Source organism: Mauremys mutica, chromosome 13 (assembly GCF_020497125.1).
Source record: "Mauremys mutica isolate MM-2020 ecotype Southern chromosome 13, ASM2049712v1, whole genome shotgun sequence".
Taxonomy (NCBI): Eukaryota; Metazoa; Chordata; order Testudines; family Geoemydidae; genus Mauremys; species Mauremys mutica.
In genome coordinates this window covers 54,459,437-54,473,226 of record NC_059084.1, presented here as the reverse complement: position 1 = coordinate 54,473,226, position 13,790 = coordinate 54,459,437, and the positions used below count along the sequence as shown (strand labels likewise).

Here is a 13,790-nt window from a genome sequence, read left to right as displayed (position 1 = left end):
CTGTAATGGGGCCTGCTGGGGGCAGGCCAGTGCCAGTCACTGATCCAACTTCCGAGGCCTAATGGCCAGGGTGCCCATTGCAGGGGCCAGAGTGGGGCTGAGAACCACAAGAAACCACCAACTTATCACACATGTGGCTTAACTTTTTATTTCACATTCACTCCTGCCCCATAGCCCTAGGGCTGAACTGGGGGTGGGGTTGCTGGATCAAGAGAGGGCAGGGACATGAGGTCCCCACTGTCCCCTTCTCCCCCTCCCTGGGCTGCTGTTGTCTCTCAGCATTAATCATGGCAGGCTGGACAAGTGGTTGCTGGAGCCCCTGGCCCCCAGGGCAGCCTTGAAACAGGTAAACCCTCTCCCCCTACAGCTTCAGTTGGAAGGCAGGGCCTGGCAGCCACTACTTGATCTTTGCGGGGAGGGGGGGGAGGGCTTTTAATTTATTGGGGGTCAAGCCCCACTTCACAGTGTTGGGGGTGAGGAGGGATTTTTTTTTTTTTGCTCTGTACCAGAACTGTGTAAAGAATAAAATTTTGTACATTAAGTGTAGCTGTGGGGGCCAGAAGGCAGGGGTGGGGGAGAGAGCACAAGGGCTGGTGCTTGCACATGGAAGGGAAAATCCAGACTGTGCTTGGGGGGGTGCACTCTGCCTCCCCCCCCCCCCCCCACAGCAGGCAGTGGAGCCACCCCTACACAGCAGCTTTATTTACCGCTCCCCCTGAGGGAGGGGGAGGCTTGGAGAGGATGGTGGGGCTCAAAGCCCAGCAGGAGGGGTGGAGACTCCCGGTCCTCCTGGAAGGCCTGCGCTCACTCCGGGGGCGAGGGCTGTTGTGGGTCACAGCAGCAGCCCCCCGCCTGTGTACTCCATCCGCTGCAATGAGAGAGGAGAGGAGGTCAAGTGCAGCCCTGCCAGCCCCCCCCCCCTCCCCACTGCTCAAAAACCTCTACACTGTCCCCAGGAGCTGAGCCCTCCACCCACCCCAGCCTTCCCCCCTCACCTCAGGGGGCTCAATGAAGGCCAGCCAGTCGGAGGCGTGGGTGGGCAGCAGCCCCATGGACTGGCACTTGTAGACAGCCAGCGCCAGCCCCAGCAGGTTCCCGATCAGATACACCAGCCCCTGCAGGAACTTCTGGCTGGAGCTCTCCAGCAGCTTGAAGGCTGGAGGGGGGAAGGGAACCGAGTCGGACTTGGGGGGCAGGAGCCAAGGTTGTGGGGAGGCTCCAGACACCAGCCTGGTGGGGAACCTGGAGCAGGGCAGGGTTGGGGGAGAAGAGCTGAGACTGCAGGGTGTCACTAATGTCCTGGATGGGGGAAGTGGCAGGGGGTTGATACCGGTTGAAATAGGTATGGGAGGGGGTGGGGGGAGAGGGATACTCACTGGCAGAGATGTGGGGGGGGGGGGGGGGTTGCTGAGAGCAATGGGAACTTCAGGGGGCAAGGAGGGGGAGGAGCTAGGGGATACTCACTGGCAGAGATGGCCATGAGGGCCTGCAGGGGGCGCCAGGCCATCATACACACCATCATGGTGGGGAAGATGGAGATGGTGTTCCCAGCCATGTACATGATGAAGAGGTTCATCGGGATCTGCTTCAGCGGCCCCAGTGCCACATCCCAGCACCGCTGAGGGGGGAGAGAACATGTGTCAGAGGGGCCTTGCCCACCCCAACCAGCATCCTACTCTGAGGCCCCCACCCCATCCGCTTGGAGAGAACCCAGGTGTCCCACCCCCTTGCACCCCACATGTGCAGACAGAACCCAGGTGTCCTGGGGGTTCTCAACCCCCACTGTACCTTCTCCACCAGGATACGGTCGGTCTCCTGGACGCTGGTGTCAGGGACCTGCTTGTCTGAATAGCCCACGGGATAGAGGGATTCGCCTTGGCCACTGCCCCGGTCGTTGCGGCCCCTGGGGAGGGAGAGAGAGGAGGCGGCGGGAGGTTTGTGCGCCTAGGGGACTGCAGCCAGCTCTGGGGGGGAGCAGCTGGGGAACAGCCACATGTAACACTGAAGGGGCACAGCTTGCTTGGCACTGAGATGTAGCCACTAATAAACTGGGGTGGGGGGGCAGGGTCCCATTTCCTAGCGAGACCCACCCGCCCGTCCAGCCCCTTGCAGGCTGGGAGGAGATCCCAGCCTCTGGATCATCGCACAGGGTGTTTCAAGCTCCTGGAGCCTGGTCTGGGGGGGGTCCCCGGGCACAGCTCCTCGATCTGCCCCCCCGCTCCCAGGGAAGGAACCTGCTGCCAGCCGCCTGGCCCCACACCCCCCGTAACAAGCCCCCGGCCGGCCCCAGCCCCTCACCTGCCCCCGCTGCCCGGGCCGCCCAGCTCGATGGCCCACTTGAAGCGCCGGCCCCGACTGGCCACCAAGGGGGTCCCCATCTCCGCCTGCAGCCAGGGGAGAGTCAGAGACCGAGCCGCAGGGAGCCCAGGCGTCCTCCCCCGCCCCACGGAGCCCAGACACCCGCCTCCCCCGGGAACCCAGGCGTCCTGCCCGCCCGGAGCCCTGACACCCTCCTCCCGTCTCCCCCGGGAACCCAGGCGTCCTGCCCGCCCGGAGCCCAGACACCCTCCTCCCGCCTCCCCCGGGAACCCAGGCGTCCTGCACCCCCCGGAGCCCAGACACCCGCCTCCCCCGGGAACCCAGGCGTCCTGCCCGCCCGGAGCCCAGACACCCTCCTCCCGCCTCCCCCGGGAACCCAGGCGTCCTGCCCGCCCGGAGCCCTGACACCCTCCTCCCGTCTCCCCCGGGAACCCAGGCGTCCTGCCCCCTCGGAGCCCAGACACCCTCCTCCCGCCTCCCCCGGGAACCCAGGCGTCCTGCCCGCCCGGAGCCCAGACACCCTCCTCCCGCCTCCCCCGGGAACCCAGGAGTCCTGCCCGCCCGGAGCCCAGACACCCTCCTCCCGCCTCCCCCGGGAACCCAGGAGTCCTGCCCCCCCGGACACTCTCACCCGGCCCGGCGCCCCCTTGGAAACAGCTAATTTCCGATTACAAGAAGCGACTTCCGCCTCTGTACTGTACGTCACTTCCTGTCGCTGGGGCAGAGGCCGCCCCTCCTCCCCCAACGGGGCGGGGCTGCCTGGCCAGAGTGAAGCTGGGGACCTGGAACCGCCCCGTCCCCAGCCCGCGGGCCTTAAAGGGGAGGTTGGGGGAATTAAAGGGGAGGTTGGGGGATTTTCAGGGCATTGGGGGGGGGTTGAAGGGGAGGCTGGGGGGAGTTCAAGGGGGGTGCGCAGAGCCGCAGGGGAGGGGGGATGGGGAGGGCATTAAGGGGCTCTGAGGCTGTGATGGCCACTAACACAGGTTGTGAGAACACATCTGGGGGTCTGGGCAGCTTGTCAGGCTGTGTGTGTGGGGGAGGGGGGCATGAGGCGATCCATGGGGTGTTTATAGCCCTGCCACCCACCCCCACCCATGACAATATGGACCCTTCAGAGCAGAGACACCACCATGATCCCCTGCAGAAGGGGAGGCAAAGGGAAGGGATCGGGGGATGGGTGCACCTCTGTCCCCTGGTCCAGCTCCACATAACACCAGGCGTCCCCTCCCGACAGCAGGGAGCACTGGGCGTGGGGTGGGGGTCTAGTGGTTGGAGCAGGGACATCTGGGGGCCAGGACTCCTGGGTTCTCTCCTGGCTCTGGGAGGGGAGTAGTGTCTAGTGGTTAGAGCGGGGGGTGGTGTCTGAGAGCCAGGACTCCTGGGTTCTATGGCTCTGCTGTGTCATTTCCCCTCTGGTGCTGCACAGTCATAGCTCCCAGCTATACACAGAGGCTGCCTTCGTGTGGTCACAGACTCACCAGGGGGCTTCTCAGAAACCCTCCTGCCAGGGTCGCTATGATCGGGGCCCATGGCAGGTCTGCACAGCCCCACCCTGCTCACAGCTGGGCCACCCTGAGAAAGATCAAAGGACCACATTCCTACCCACCAGCCAGATCAGTCGCTGTCATACACAGCCCCCAGCACAGAGACATGGGCAGGGAGCTGAGCGAGGATGGGGCCAGGTGAGTAAGAGCCCCAGATGTGCCCAGCTGTGAGCCAGCACCCAGAGCAGCCCTGGATCCTGCAGGACACATCCCCGCACTGGGGACTTCTCTGTCCATCATCCATCCAGCTGTGCAGGGACCCAGTTGCTGGGCTGATGCACAGCCTGTCTTTCCCCGCAGCCTGTGTGGTCAGCTGTGGTTGAACAGAGTCTGAACCTGCCACTCAGATGAGCGTGTATATGTAATCTGCAGGTTTCCTGCTGGGTCTATAAATCACCTAGGGCTGAGGCAGATGCACAGTCCCCTTCCCTGGATGGCTCTGATAATGCAGCTTCTGCTCCTGCTCCCCACGGCTTTTTTCCTGCCCCCTGGGGCTCTGGCCGGTGAGTACGGGGGGAATCGGGACCCGTTCCGTGGTGTTGTGGCTGTTACCACATCCTGGCTCCTCCCCAGAGTCAAACGCTTCTGCCTTGGACATTGTGCTCACCCTAGGACCCAGCTGGGATGCCATGGGTTGGAGAAGGCTGGGGCCAAGTTGGTGCCATTGCTAAAGTTGCTTAGCCACAGGGGGAGATGCAGGGCCCGTGTCCACATGGACACAGCAGAGGTGTGCATTGTTTTTGAGTCAAGCTGACCTGCCCAGAGGCTGACATTAAACCTATCCTGATGTGGGGATATCTCCGCCAGGGTGGATCACTGGGGGAAAGGAAGCCCGGGCTCACTCCAAACCCTACATGGCTTTCCTCAACATCAGCGTGAAGGATGGGCACAAAAGGTGTGGAGGATTCCTGATCCAAAAGGACTTTGTGCTGACGGCTGCCCACTGTGACCAAGGGTAAGTGCCTGCTTCTTGACCCTCAATTTCAAAGTTGTTGCCTCCTGGGGAATTCCCCAAAAGAGGTCAGCTGTGGCTTACTGCCCGTGGGAATGTTTACACTGCCTGGGTGTCCACTAAAGTGGAATTAAGTGCTGATATTTAATTTGTCACCAGTAGGGTTCAGAGTTAACAGCCTGGCTGAGATGAACAGAGGCAGGGCTCTCGTTCCAGGCTGTCTCTGTGGATGTAAGTCAAGCTCATGGGCAGGTGTTTTTAAGCCATCTAGGGGAGCTGGACAACTCATTCCCATTACGCCAAACCGGAAGGGTCCAAATCCCCAAATCTCAGCCACAGAGTTCTTTGTCCCCCCAGTCCTAGGGAGGACCAAGAAGTGTTAATAAAATGGAGGACTTAAGGATGTCTTTGCAGCTGCTGGGGCTTGATGGTTAAGGTTTTTTTAATAAATGGCAGTTTGCTTGATCCTGCTGTTTCCCGATTTGCAGGACACCAACTGCATGAATTTTGCTTTTCGAAGAGATGAGATGAGATTTTCAAAGGTGCCTAAGGGATGTGCGTGGCCAATCCCCATTAAAATTAAATGGGGGGGCCTAAAATCCCTTGACAGATTTGCAAATCTCAGCCCATGTGAGGTTAATTATAAGATCTAGCTCTTGCTATCTGGAGATCTCAAAGCACTTGGCAAAAGGGGTTGGGATCATTATCCTGGGGATGTAGAAAAAGGGGAATTTCGAGTAGGAGTAGAGGGGTTATTTTACCCCTGGATTTGGCCCTGATGCAACCACTGCTGGGATCCTGTGTCCAGTTCTGGCACCCGACAATTCAGGAAAGATGTTGACACATGGGAAAGGGAAGAACCACAAGAATGATTAAAGGATTGGAAAATCTGCCTTAGAGTGAGTGACTCAAGGAGCTCAATCTGTTTAGCTTAACCAAGAGAAGGAGGTCAGACTAGATGACTACAGTCGTGCCTTGTGGCCTTGGAATGTACAAATCCCCATTCTACAGATGGGGAAACTGAGGCAAAAATGGGGCAGTGACTTGTCCAAGGTCATCCACCAGGCCTGTGACTAGAACCCACGTTTCCTGAGTCCCCCTCCAGCACTCTACCCACCAGAGCACACTGCCATAGGGTAAGTCCTCGTGCATGACTTGACAATAATAGCTCCACCCTCATTCAGCTCCATGGAGATGTTAATTCTGAACCCTACTGACACCAATTCCTCTCTCTGTACATAACTGTTTCACTGCCGCTGCTTTTAGTGGCTTTGAAAATCTCAGGCTCTGGTTCCTCTTTTAACACCCCAGAAGGTTGGGGCAGCATGGATGGCTTTTGGGTAGGGGAGGCAGGTGGGATCTAGGAGCACCCAACCCTACCCCATTCCCAGCCATGACTCTCCGCCTTCCCAGAAAAATCGTGGTGTATCTGGGAGCTCACAATGTGACCAAGCGGGAGCGGAGCCAGCAACGCCTGGCCGTCCGACGGAAAATCCCCCACCCGAAATACAAGACATGGGAGAACGACCTCATGTTACTCAAGGTACCAGTGACTGATTTTCTCCTATTACGTCCCTGTCTGTCTGTCTCTCCTTCTGGTGGCTCTTGTCTCAGAGCGTCAGCTCCTTGAGGCATGGACTGTCGCTTTGCTCTATGTTTGTGCAGCAGTGTGCTCAGGGGTCGTGACTGGGGCCCCAGGCGCTACCGTAATACAGCTAATAAATAATGGACAGCACCTGGCACAATGGGATTGTGGGTCATAACTGGGGCTCTAGGTGCTACCGTAATACACCTAATAAAGCATAATAATAATGACCCCACATTCAGGGTATTTAAATTTTTACTCAAGACCTTTTTGGTTTGTTTGTTTTTTGGTCAAAAATGGGGGTTTTGCATAACTGCTCCCGTAAAAAAAAAAAATCAAAATGATAAAATTACAAAATAATTTTTTTCTATTTTTTTTATTGTTTTTTCAAACACTGGAGAAATTTTCCACTTTTCACTCCCCTGCCTCCAACACTCAGTTAGAGATAAAAGATAAAAAAGTGAGAGGGAGTAACAGAGAAAAAAAATTCTCTCTCTTATTTATTTTTCCCCACTGACAAAAAATTGTGATGAAGTAAAAAACAATAGGCATGTTTTCTTTTCCCTCTATACTATAAAAATGTGGGAAAAGTGGGGTCCCCCCCCACATTCCCACACTCGAGTCCTTTTTGGTTTCTTGTTTTGCTTTTCACTGCAAGAAAAAAGTTCAAAGCGACAGAAAGAATCTCTGAAACTTCAAAATAGATTTTTTTTAACTGAAATTTTTCATTTTGCATCCGATTTTTTAAAAAATATGAAAAATTCAGAATGGGATGAAATATTGTTTTCCCCCGTGTAAATTGATCAGTTATTCCCCTCTCCAGACATATACCGGGCAGGGATCTCGTCCCCTCCTGCAGAAGGGAGCGGTGTCTGTCTCACATACACACAGTCTTGATCCCCCCCTAAAATAAAATCCTTCAAAAAATGTGGTTTCAGAAGTTGTTTGTATTATGGTGGCACTTAGATCAAATTCAGGGCCCCATTGTGCCGGGTGCTGCCTAGACCCCAAACGAGATCAGAACCCCATTGTGCTAGGCGCTGCACAGATTCTGACCGAGACCAGGGCCCCATTGTGCCAGGCACTGCCCAGACCCTGACTGAGATCAGGGCCCCAGTGTGCCAGACACTCCACTGACACAGTGAGGCACAGCTTTGCCCCAAAGAGCTCACACTATAAATAGACAAACAGTTGGCAGGGAAACTGAGGCACAGAGCGGGGCCATGGGTCGTCCAAGAGCATTGGAAGAGCCAGGAGCAGACCCCAGGTCTCCTGGCTCCCAGCCCAGTGCTTTATCCACTAGACCTTGCTGCCACCTTTTCCCTTGCCCACTCTCCTTGCAGCTGAAGGGCAAAGCGAAGCTGACAAAGGCCGTGCAGCTCGTCCCCCTGCCCAAGGCCGGCGAAGAGGTGATGCCAAGAGACATCTGCAATGTAGCGGGCTGGGGGAATACCCGGGCCAGGGGGTTTTCCCTGCCAAGCACGCTGCAGGAGGTCAACTTGAAGGTGCTGGAGGCGGACAGGTGCACACGTTACCCACAGTTCGTCCCCACCTCCATGCTCTGCGTGGGCGACCCCAGGGAAGTCGAGAAATCATCCTTTCAGGTAAATATCCCTCTTGCCCTGCACACGTCCTCCCAGCAAGGCCCAGCAGGGGACGACGCTGAGACTCTGAGCTGTACCAAGGGACACGCACCGATGGGAAGGACAGCTGAAACCAGTTTCAACACCTGGCGTTTATTTCTCAGGGCGACTCCGGGGGCCCCCTGGTCTGTGACGGGACGGCCCAGGGCATCGTCTCTTTCGGCAAAGATGATGGGTCCCCCCCAGGGTGTTCACCAGGGTCTCGGCGTACATCCCCTGGATCAAGAAAACAATGAGAAAGCTGCAGGATTCACCTTAAGCAAGCACCCTCTTTGCTCTCTGCCTCCGTTTCCCAGCTGTAAAAGGAGTGTTACAATCCTCACTTAGCTCCCAAGGGATAAATCCGTACAGCTGTGTCTGGAGCCCAGCCACTATGGTGATGGGCTCATGGTAAAGCCAATCAATAAATAGTGTTGTCTTGGTGTTTCCTGTTACATATTATTTTAAAACCTTAAACAGGCCCTATCAAACATTGGAGGTTTTAGCTTTAGAGACGAATCAACAGGTCCCAGGATATTAGAAAGACAAGGTGGACAAGACAGGCTTATTCAATAAAAGATACCACCTCACCCACCTTGTCTTTCTGTGATTCTGTAAAGCATCTTCTAGAAAGTCGGCCGGTCTGAGTTTGAAGGTATCAAGACCTGGAGGTTTGTTCTGGTGGTTAAAGATTTTTTCTTTTAGTTTTTTTGGGTGATTGCCTCAAACATTTTCAAAACCCTTTTTTTCCCCCTTGAAAATTTATTTTTTGGTTAAAAAGCTGGATGGGAAATTTCTGATCTGTTCTACAAACTGCTCGACTTGACTGAAAATCAAGGGGGAAAATGTCATGGAAGTTTTGTTCCTTTTTTGGGGCATGGGGAGAATAAAAATTTAAACTCCAATGAAGAATTTCATCCAGATCTGAAAAACTCCCACTGAATCTTTTTGTGTTTTTAAAGCAACACATATCCAAATATTTGCATCAGAATTCCGAAATTTGAAAAAAATTCATCCAGTTTTGTAGTTGGTCACAACATGTATGACGCTGAATTTTCCAGAGAACAATCCCAACTCTTGTCAAAATAACAAGAAAATTAGAAACACCTGGACATTTTCTAAAGCTCGTAGCATTTTTTGCTGGAAAAATTACTCAAAATATTTTAGTGTGTGTGTGTGAATGGGTTGGCTCACACATGCACTGGGTGGGGAGAATCAGGCTGGATTTTTGAAACAGTCCGATCGGCTTCAGGGCTGGTAGGAAAGGAAGGAGGAAATGTGGTTGAATTTTGTTCCCATGTGGTCAATGAAATTCTAGCCAAAAACAGTGGTGAGATGGATAAAATAAAATAAGGAAAAATATTAAAATGTAATTGAAAATTTGTCCAAAAATAATTAGAGCCAAGGTGGGTGAGGGAATAGCTTTTATTGGGCCAACATCTGCTGGTGAGAGAGAGATGAGCTTTCAACACACATCTCTTCTTCTGGTCTCAGAAAAGTTCTCCAGCGTGTCCAAGCTAAACACGAGTCAAAGCCGGTCCCTTTCCCGAACAGACATGAATAAAAGCTATCCCCTCCCCTACCTTGTCTCTCTAATATCTTAGGACCGACATGGCTACAACAACATGGCAAACTACCAAAATAATTGTCCAGTTCCCAATGACGCCTCCTGCCTCTTGGTTTGGGGGAGTTTGAACCTGGTGTTAAAACGATGAGTCTGGAAATGGTTTCAAAAACCCGCCCTAGGAGGAGAGGTGAAAAACCTGAGCGTGTTGGGTCTTGAGAAAAGAAGATGGAGGGGGGACCTGAGAACAGTTGTTCAGTATGTGAAGGGCTGTTCTAACGGGGATGCGGATCAATGGTTCTCCATGTCCAGTGAAGGCAGACAAGAAGTGATGGGTTAATCGGCAGCAAGGGAGACTGAGGTTAGACATTATGACAATCTCTGTAGCTCAAAGGAGAGTCTAAAGGAAGAGCTCCACTAGCTATAGTAGACTCTTATCCTGTTACGTGGACTGGCCAGTAGAGGGAGACAAACCCCTCATGTTCTGCTAGTGGCCTGCAGCTCAGGAAAGGCCAGGGTCGGGGGTAGGTGGGCAAGTGGGGCAATTGCCCTGGGCCCCGCAGAGGCCCCGTGAGCTGCTCCGGGTTTTCGGCAGCACTTCAGCGGCGGGCCCTTCACTCGCTCTGGGTCTTTGGTGGCGGGTCCTTCAGTGCAGCCGAAGACTCGGAGTGAGTGAAGGACCCACCACTGAAGTGCTGCCGAAGCCTCGGAGCGCCGCCTGGTGAGTACAAACGCCGCAAGCGGTGGGGGGGTGGGGGAAGCCACGATCGGCGGCACTTAGGCTGCTCTACTGCCGCCGCTTCATTCTTCGGAGACCCGGCCCTGCCCCAGGCCCCCTGAATCCTCTGGGCGGCCCTGGGAAAGGCTCTCTCATCCCGCCTGCTCCTAGGGTTAGTTTCTCTCCTTTGGGGGCATGGGGAGGGGGTCCATTGGCCCCAGGAGAGGGGAGTCTGTTCATTTCAGCAGACATTGGATGAGGCGCTGGTGTGGGATTTCCTCGTGGGTCTGCTATGGAAACTCTTCTCTCTTCCCACCAAACCGCCCTGCCCAGCCCTGGCAGAGCAGACGACGATTCCACAGACCCTCATTGTAGTGCAGAAAGGCCCTAGGGAGGGGGGTCTGGCTGGATCACAGGATGGGAAATTGGATGTGGGGCCTTTCCCCTTTCAGGGGTGCCGGCTCTGATCCAGCCCCCACTGCAGAGGACTGGCTGGCTCAGTGAGGGGTGGGGAATTGGTCATGGGGCCGTTTAAACCCTGTGACATGGTGCAGTGATTACTGCCTCTGTCTTAGGGCTCTGGGGGGTGGGGAGTGGGGTCTAGTGGTTACAGCAAGGGGAGCTGGGAGCCAGGACTCCTGGGTTCTATCTCTGGCTCTGGGAGGGGAGTTGTGTGGGATGTTTCTTGGGGTAATCAGGACTGTGAGTGACCTTGTTACCCCTGGCCTCCAGGTTAACAGCAGCTGCCCACGAGTCTCCTGGAACCGCTCCCCTGTGACACCCAGCCCCTGCTGCTGGCTACTCACAGAAATCCCACCTCCTCAGCCCTCAAGGGAGCAGCGTGCCCCTGTTTTCCGTTAACCCTCTGTGACGGTGTCGCACCCAGCCCTCGTGCGCATGGTGAACAAAACCAAGAGAGGGTTTATTGCGCTTCTCGTGGAAACAACAGAGAGCACCGGATACCGATGGGGACAGGAGCAACCGAACTCAGATGCTGCCAGATAGGGCTGACACTCACTGATAGTTCCCATGTCTGGCTAAGCAACAGGTTTCCCCTCCCAGAATTCAGCCCGTTGAAGAGCTGGCTGGCACCCCAGGATCCAGGCCTTCCTGAAATTCCTCCGCACCCCAAGACGTCTCCTATGGGAGAGGCTGCAGAGGGTCTTCTTCTGCCCTGCGTTATGCTGATTCTGTGGCTGTTTCTCATGGCAGTCGGTGCAAGCACCGGACGGTTACTATGGCCATCTCTGCCTCCATGTGGGTTTGGTTGTTCGTGTCTGGCTTTGACGGGTTCCCGTGGATGGTTCTGGGATGGGGTGAGGGTAGAGAACTGCGCCATGAGGCTCACTGCCAGGAGTGGCACATGACTGGGGTTGCCAGCCTCAGGGCAGGCTGGCTGAAACAGGGCAGATGCCCAGACTGGTACTGTGTTCTGTGATTAGATGTCACCACGCCCATACCCTGGAGCCACGGACAGTCCCCTATACTCCGGTTGTCACGGAGTGTAGGGGAGTCAGGTCCTGCACCCCCAGACCCCCTGCCGATTCATCAGGACTCTCAACCAGCCAGTAAAGCAGAAGGTTTATTTAGGCGACAGGAATACAGTCCAACACAGGTCTTGCAGGCACAGATAACCGGATCTCCCCGGTTAAGTCCATCTTGGGGCCTCCCAGCCCCCCCCCCCTCGGGGATCAGAGCCCAGTCCCCCTGCCTCCACTCTGTTCTCCAGCCAACTCCCATCTGCCAACCCACCTCCGGCCCCTCCTCTCTCCTCAGCTCCTCTTCTTTGTCTCCCCACTGGCCAGAGGTGTCATCTCCCCTCCCCCAGGCCTAGCTCATCTTACAGTCTGAATACCTGCTCTGAATACCTGCTTCCTACCTAACATTCCTGGCTCTCCCCTCCCCCACATAGATAGTCCCTGCTCCATCACACCTCTCCCCCCTTCGAGACCGAACTGAGCGGGTTCACTCTAACCAGTGACCTGGGGAAGTTCGAACCCACCTACATTCCCATGGCTGCCCCAGGGTCCCCCCCGTTCTGGGGGAAGAGTTACCCCAGGTCATTCCAGTTTCCTGCCCCCCTGTAGGTCGGGTGGACTCGAGGGCACTTGCAGGTTGCAGGGGGGAAGCCTTATGCCGCCCGCGCCCTTTCCCCACCCCAGTACCCCTGGGGTGCACGCGGGGCTGGGGCCTTCTCCCCACATTCCAATCTGGGGGGCTGTGATTCGGGCTCTCTCGGCTCAGAGCCCCCCTCCTGACCCTGGCCCCCCTCTGGACAGGCTCCTCGGGGCGGGGCAAGGGCCTTACAGCCATCTTCCCCCTGTCCCGGGCCTTCCTCCCACCCTGGCAGAAGTCGCAGGAGCGGCAGTGTTGCCGGACATGGGCAAAGACCCCAGGCCAGTAATAGCTCTGTAGCAGCTTCTGCTGGGTACGCCCGGCTCCCTGGTGCCCTGAGGGGGGAATGTCATGGGCCCGGCACAGCAGCTGGTGGCGATACTCCTGGGGTACCACCAGCTGCCTCCTGATCCCCCCTGACTCCATCTTCCCTGGGGGAGCCCATTCTCGGTACAGGAACCCCTTCTCCCACAGGAACCTTTTCCGGCCACCTCGTCCCATGGTCTGTTCCCCCCCGAGGTTGGCCAGGTCCCTTATCCTCCGCAGGGAGGGGTCTTCCCGCACCGCGGCCTGGTACTCAGCCGCTGGGGCAGGGACGGGGATCTGCTCTCTCTCACCGGCTGGGTCCGGGGCCACAGCCTCTCTGAGCCCTGTCCCTGGGCGTTTCCTCCCCACCAGGTCAGGGTCCGGTGCCCCGGGAAGAGTGCCTTCCCCGGTGTCAGGGTGCAGAGCCCTGCGCCGACTCTGACTACGGTTCACGGCCAGGGCGCCTCGTGTGTTACTGGGCCAGTCCTCGAGATCCCCCCCCATCAACACCTCCGTGGGCAAATGTGGATGCACCCCCATGTTCATGGGGCCCTCCTTGTCCCCCCACTTTAGGTGCACCCTCGCCACAGGCACCTTGAATGGGGTTCCGATCACACCCCTCAGGTTCAGGTAGGTGTTGGGCACCATCCGATCTAGGCCCACCACCTCGGGCCGGGCCAGCGTCACTTCTGTGCCCGTGTCCCAGTACCCAGTGGCCTCCCTCCCGTCTACCTCCAGGGGAACAAGGCATTCGCTCCGGAGGGGCAGCCCTGTGCCCACCCTGTAAACCCAAAACTCAGGGCTGGGAGCATCCAGCCCCTCGGAGGGGCCGACCCAGGGCCCCCCTCCCTCCTTCGCCGGTGGTACGCGGCCAGCCCCCCTTTCCTGCGAATGCTGCCCCTCCTTCGGCTGGGTCTCTACCAAGTTGACCCGGTGTGGGGTTGGTCCGCTCAGTTTGTCCCGGAGCTTGGGGCATTGGGCCCGTATGTGGCCTTGTTGGTCACACTGATAGCAACCCATGTCTCGTGGGTCCCCTCGAGTGGGGCGACTGGACCTGACGCCAGA

At 56.6% G+C, this 13,790-nt stretch overlaps 2 protein-coding genes across 3 annotated transcripts; one reads left to right on the top strand and one right to left on the bottom strand.

Annotated features, from left to right (window-relative positions):
- Nucleotides 1-132: 132 nt before the first annotated feature.
- LOC123348066 (ER membrane protein complex subunit 4) lies at nt 133-3,022 on the bottom strand. The gene is made up of 6 exons (XM_044985338.1): nt 2,951-3,022; nt 2,299-2,384; nt 1,789-1,903; nt 1,465-1,618; nt 996-1,156; nt 133-868 (listed from the first exon to the last, which is right to left on the bottom strand). The coding sequence occupies exons 2-6, from the start codon at nt 2,376-2,378 to the stop codon at nt 833-835; spliced, it is 546 nt and encodes a 181-aa protein (XP_044841273.1). The 5' UTR covers nt 2,379-2,384; nt 2,951-3,022; the 3' UTR covers nt 133-832.
- Nucleotides 3,023-3,590: 568 nt separating this feature from the next.
- LOC123348928 (mast cell protease 1A-like) lies at nt 3,591-11,172 on the top strand. Of its 2 annotated transcripts, none has more exons than XM_044986629.1 (6): nt 3,591-4,001; nt 4,236-4,366; nt 4,671-4,818; nt 6,229-6,358; nt 7,744-8,004; nt 11,037-11,172. In XM_044986629.1, the coding sequence occupies exons 1-6, from the start codon at nt 3,835-3,837 to the stop codon at nt 11,163-11,165; spliced, it is 966 nt and encodes a 321-aa protein (XP_044842564.1). In that variant the 5' UTR covers nt 3,591-3,834; the 3' UTR covers nt 11,166-11,172. The 2 variants fall into 2 exon arrangements, with proteins under 2 accessions (XP_044842564.1, XP_044842563.1); XM_044986628.1 differs by lacking the exon at nt 11,037-11,172 and adding an exon at nt 8,148-8,279 and having other exon boundaries at nt 3,594-4,001.
- Nucleotides 11,173-13,790: the final 2,618 nt, after the last annotated feature.

Excerpts from the sequence above, each read along its gene's own strand:
- LOC123348928 (XM_044986628.1), top strand. The coding sequence starts at position 3,835 with ATGATCGGGGCCCATGGCAGGTCTGCACAGCCCCACCCTGCTCACAGC. Across the intron at positions 4,002-4,235 it reads CTGAGCGAGGATGGGGCCAG|GTTTCCTGCTGGGTCTATAA; the intron begins GTGAGTAAGAGC and ends TGTAATCTGCAG. Across the intron at positions 4,367-4,670 it reads GCCCCCTGGGGCTCTGGCCG|GGTGGATCACTGGGGGAAAG; the intron begins GTGAGTACGGGG and ends TATCTCCGCCAG.
- LOC123348066 (XM_044985338.1), bottom strand. The coding sequence starts at position 2,378 with ATGGGGACCCCCTTGGTGGCCAGTCGGGGCCGGCGCTTCAAGTGGGCC. Across the intron at positions 1,904-2,298 it reads GGCCCGGGCAGCGGGGGCAG|GGGCCGCAACGACCGGGGCA; the intron begins GTGAGGGGCTGG and ends CTCCCTCCCCAG. Across the intron at positions 869-995 it reads CCTTCATTGAGCCCCCTGAG|CGGATGGAGTACACAGGCGG; the intron begins GTGAGGGGGGAA and ends CTCTCATTGCAG.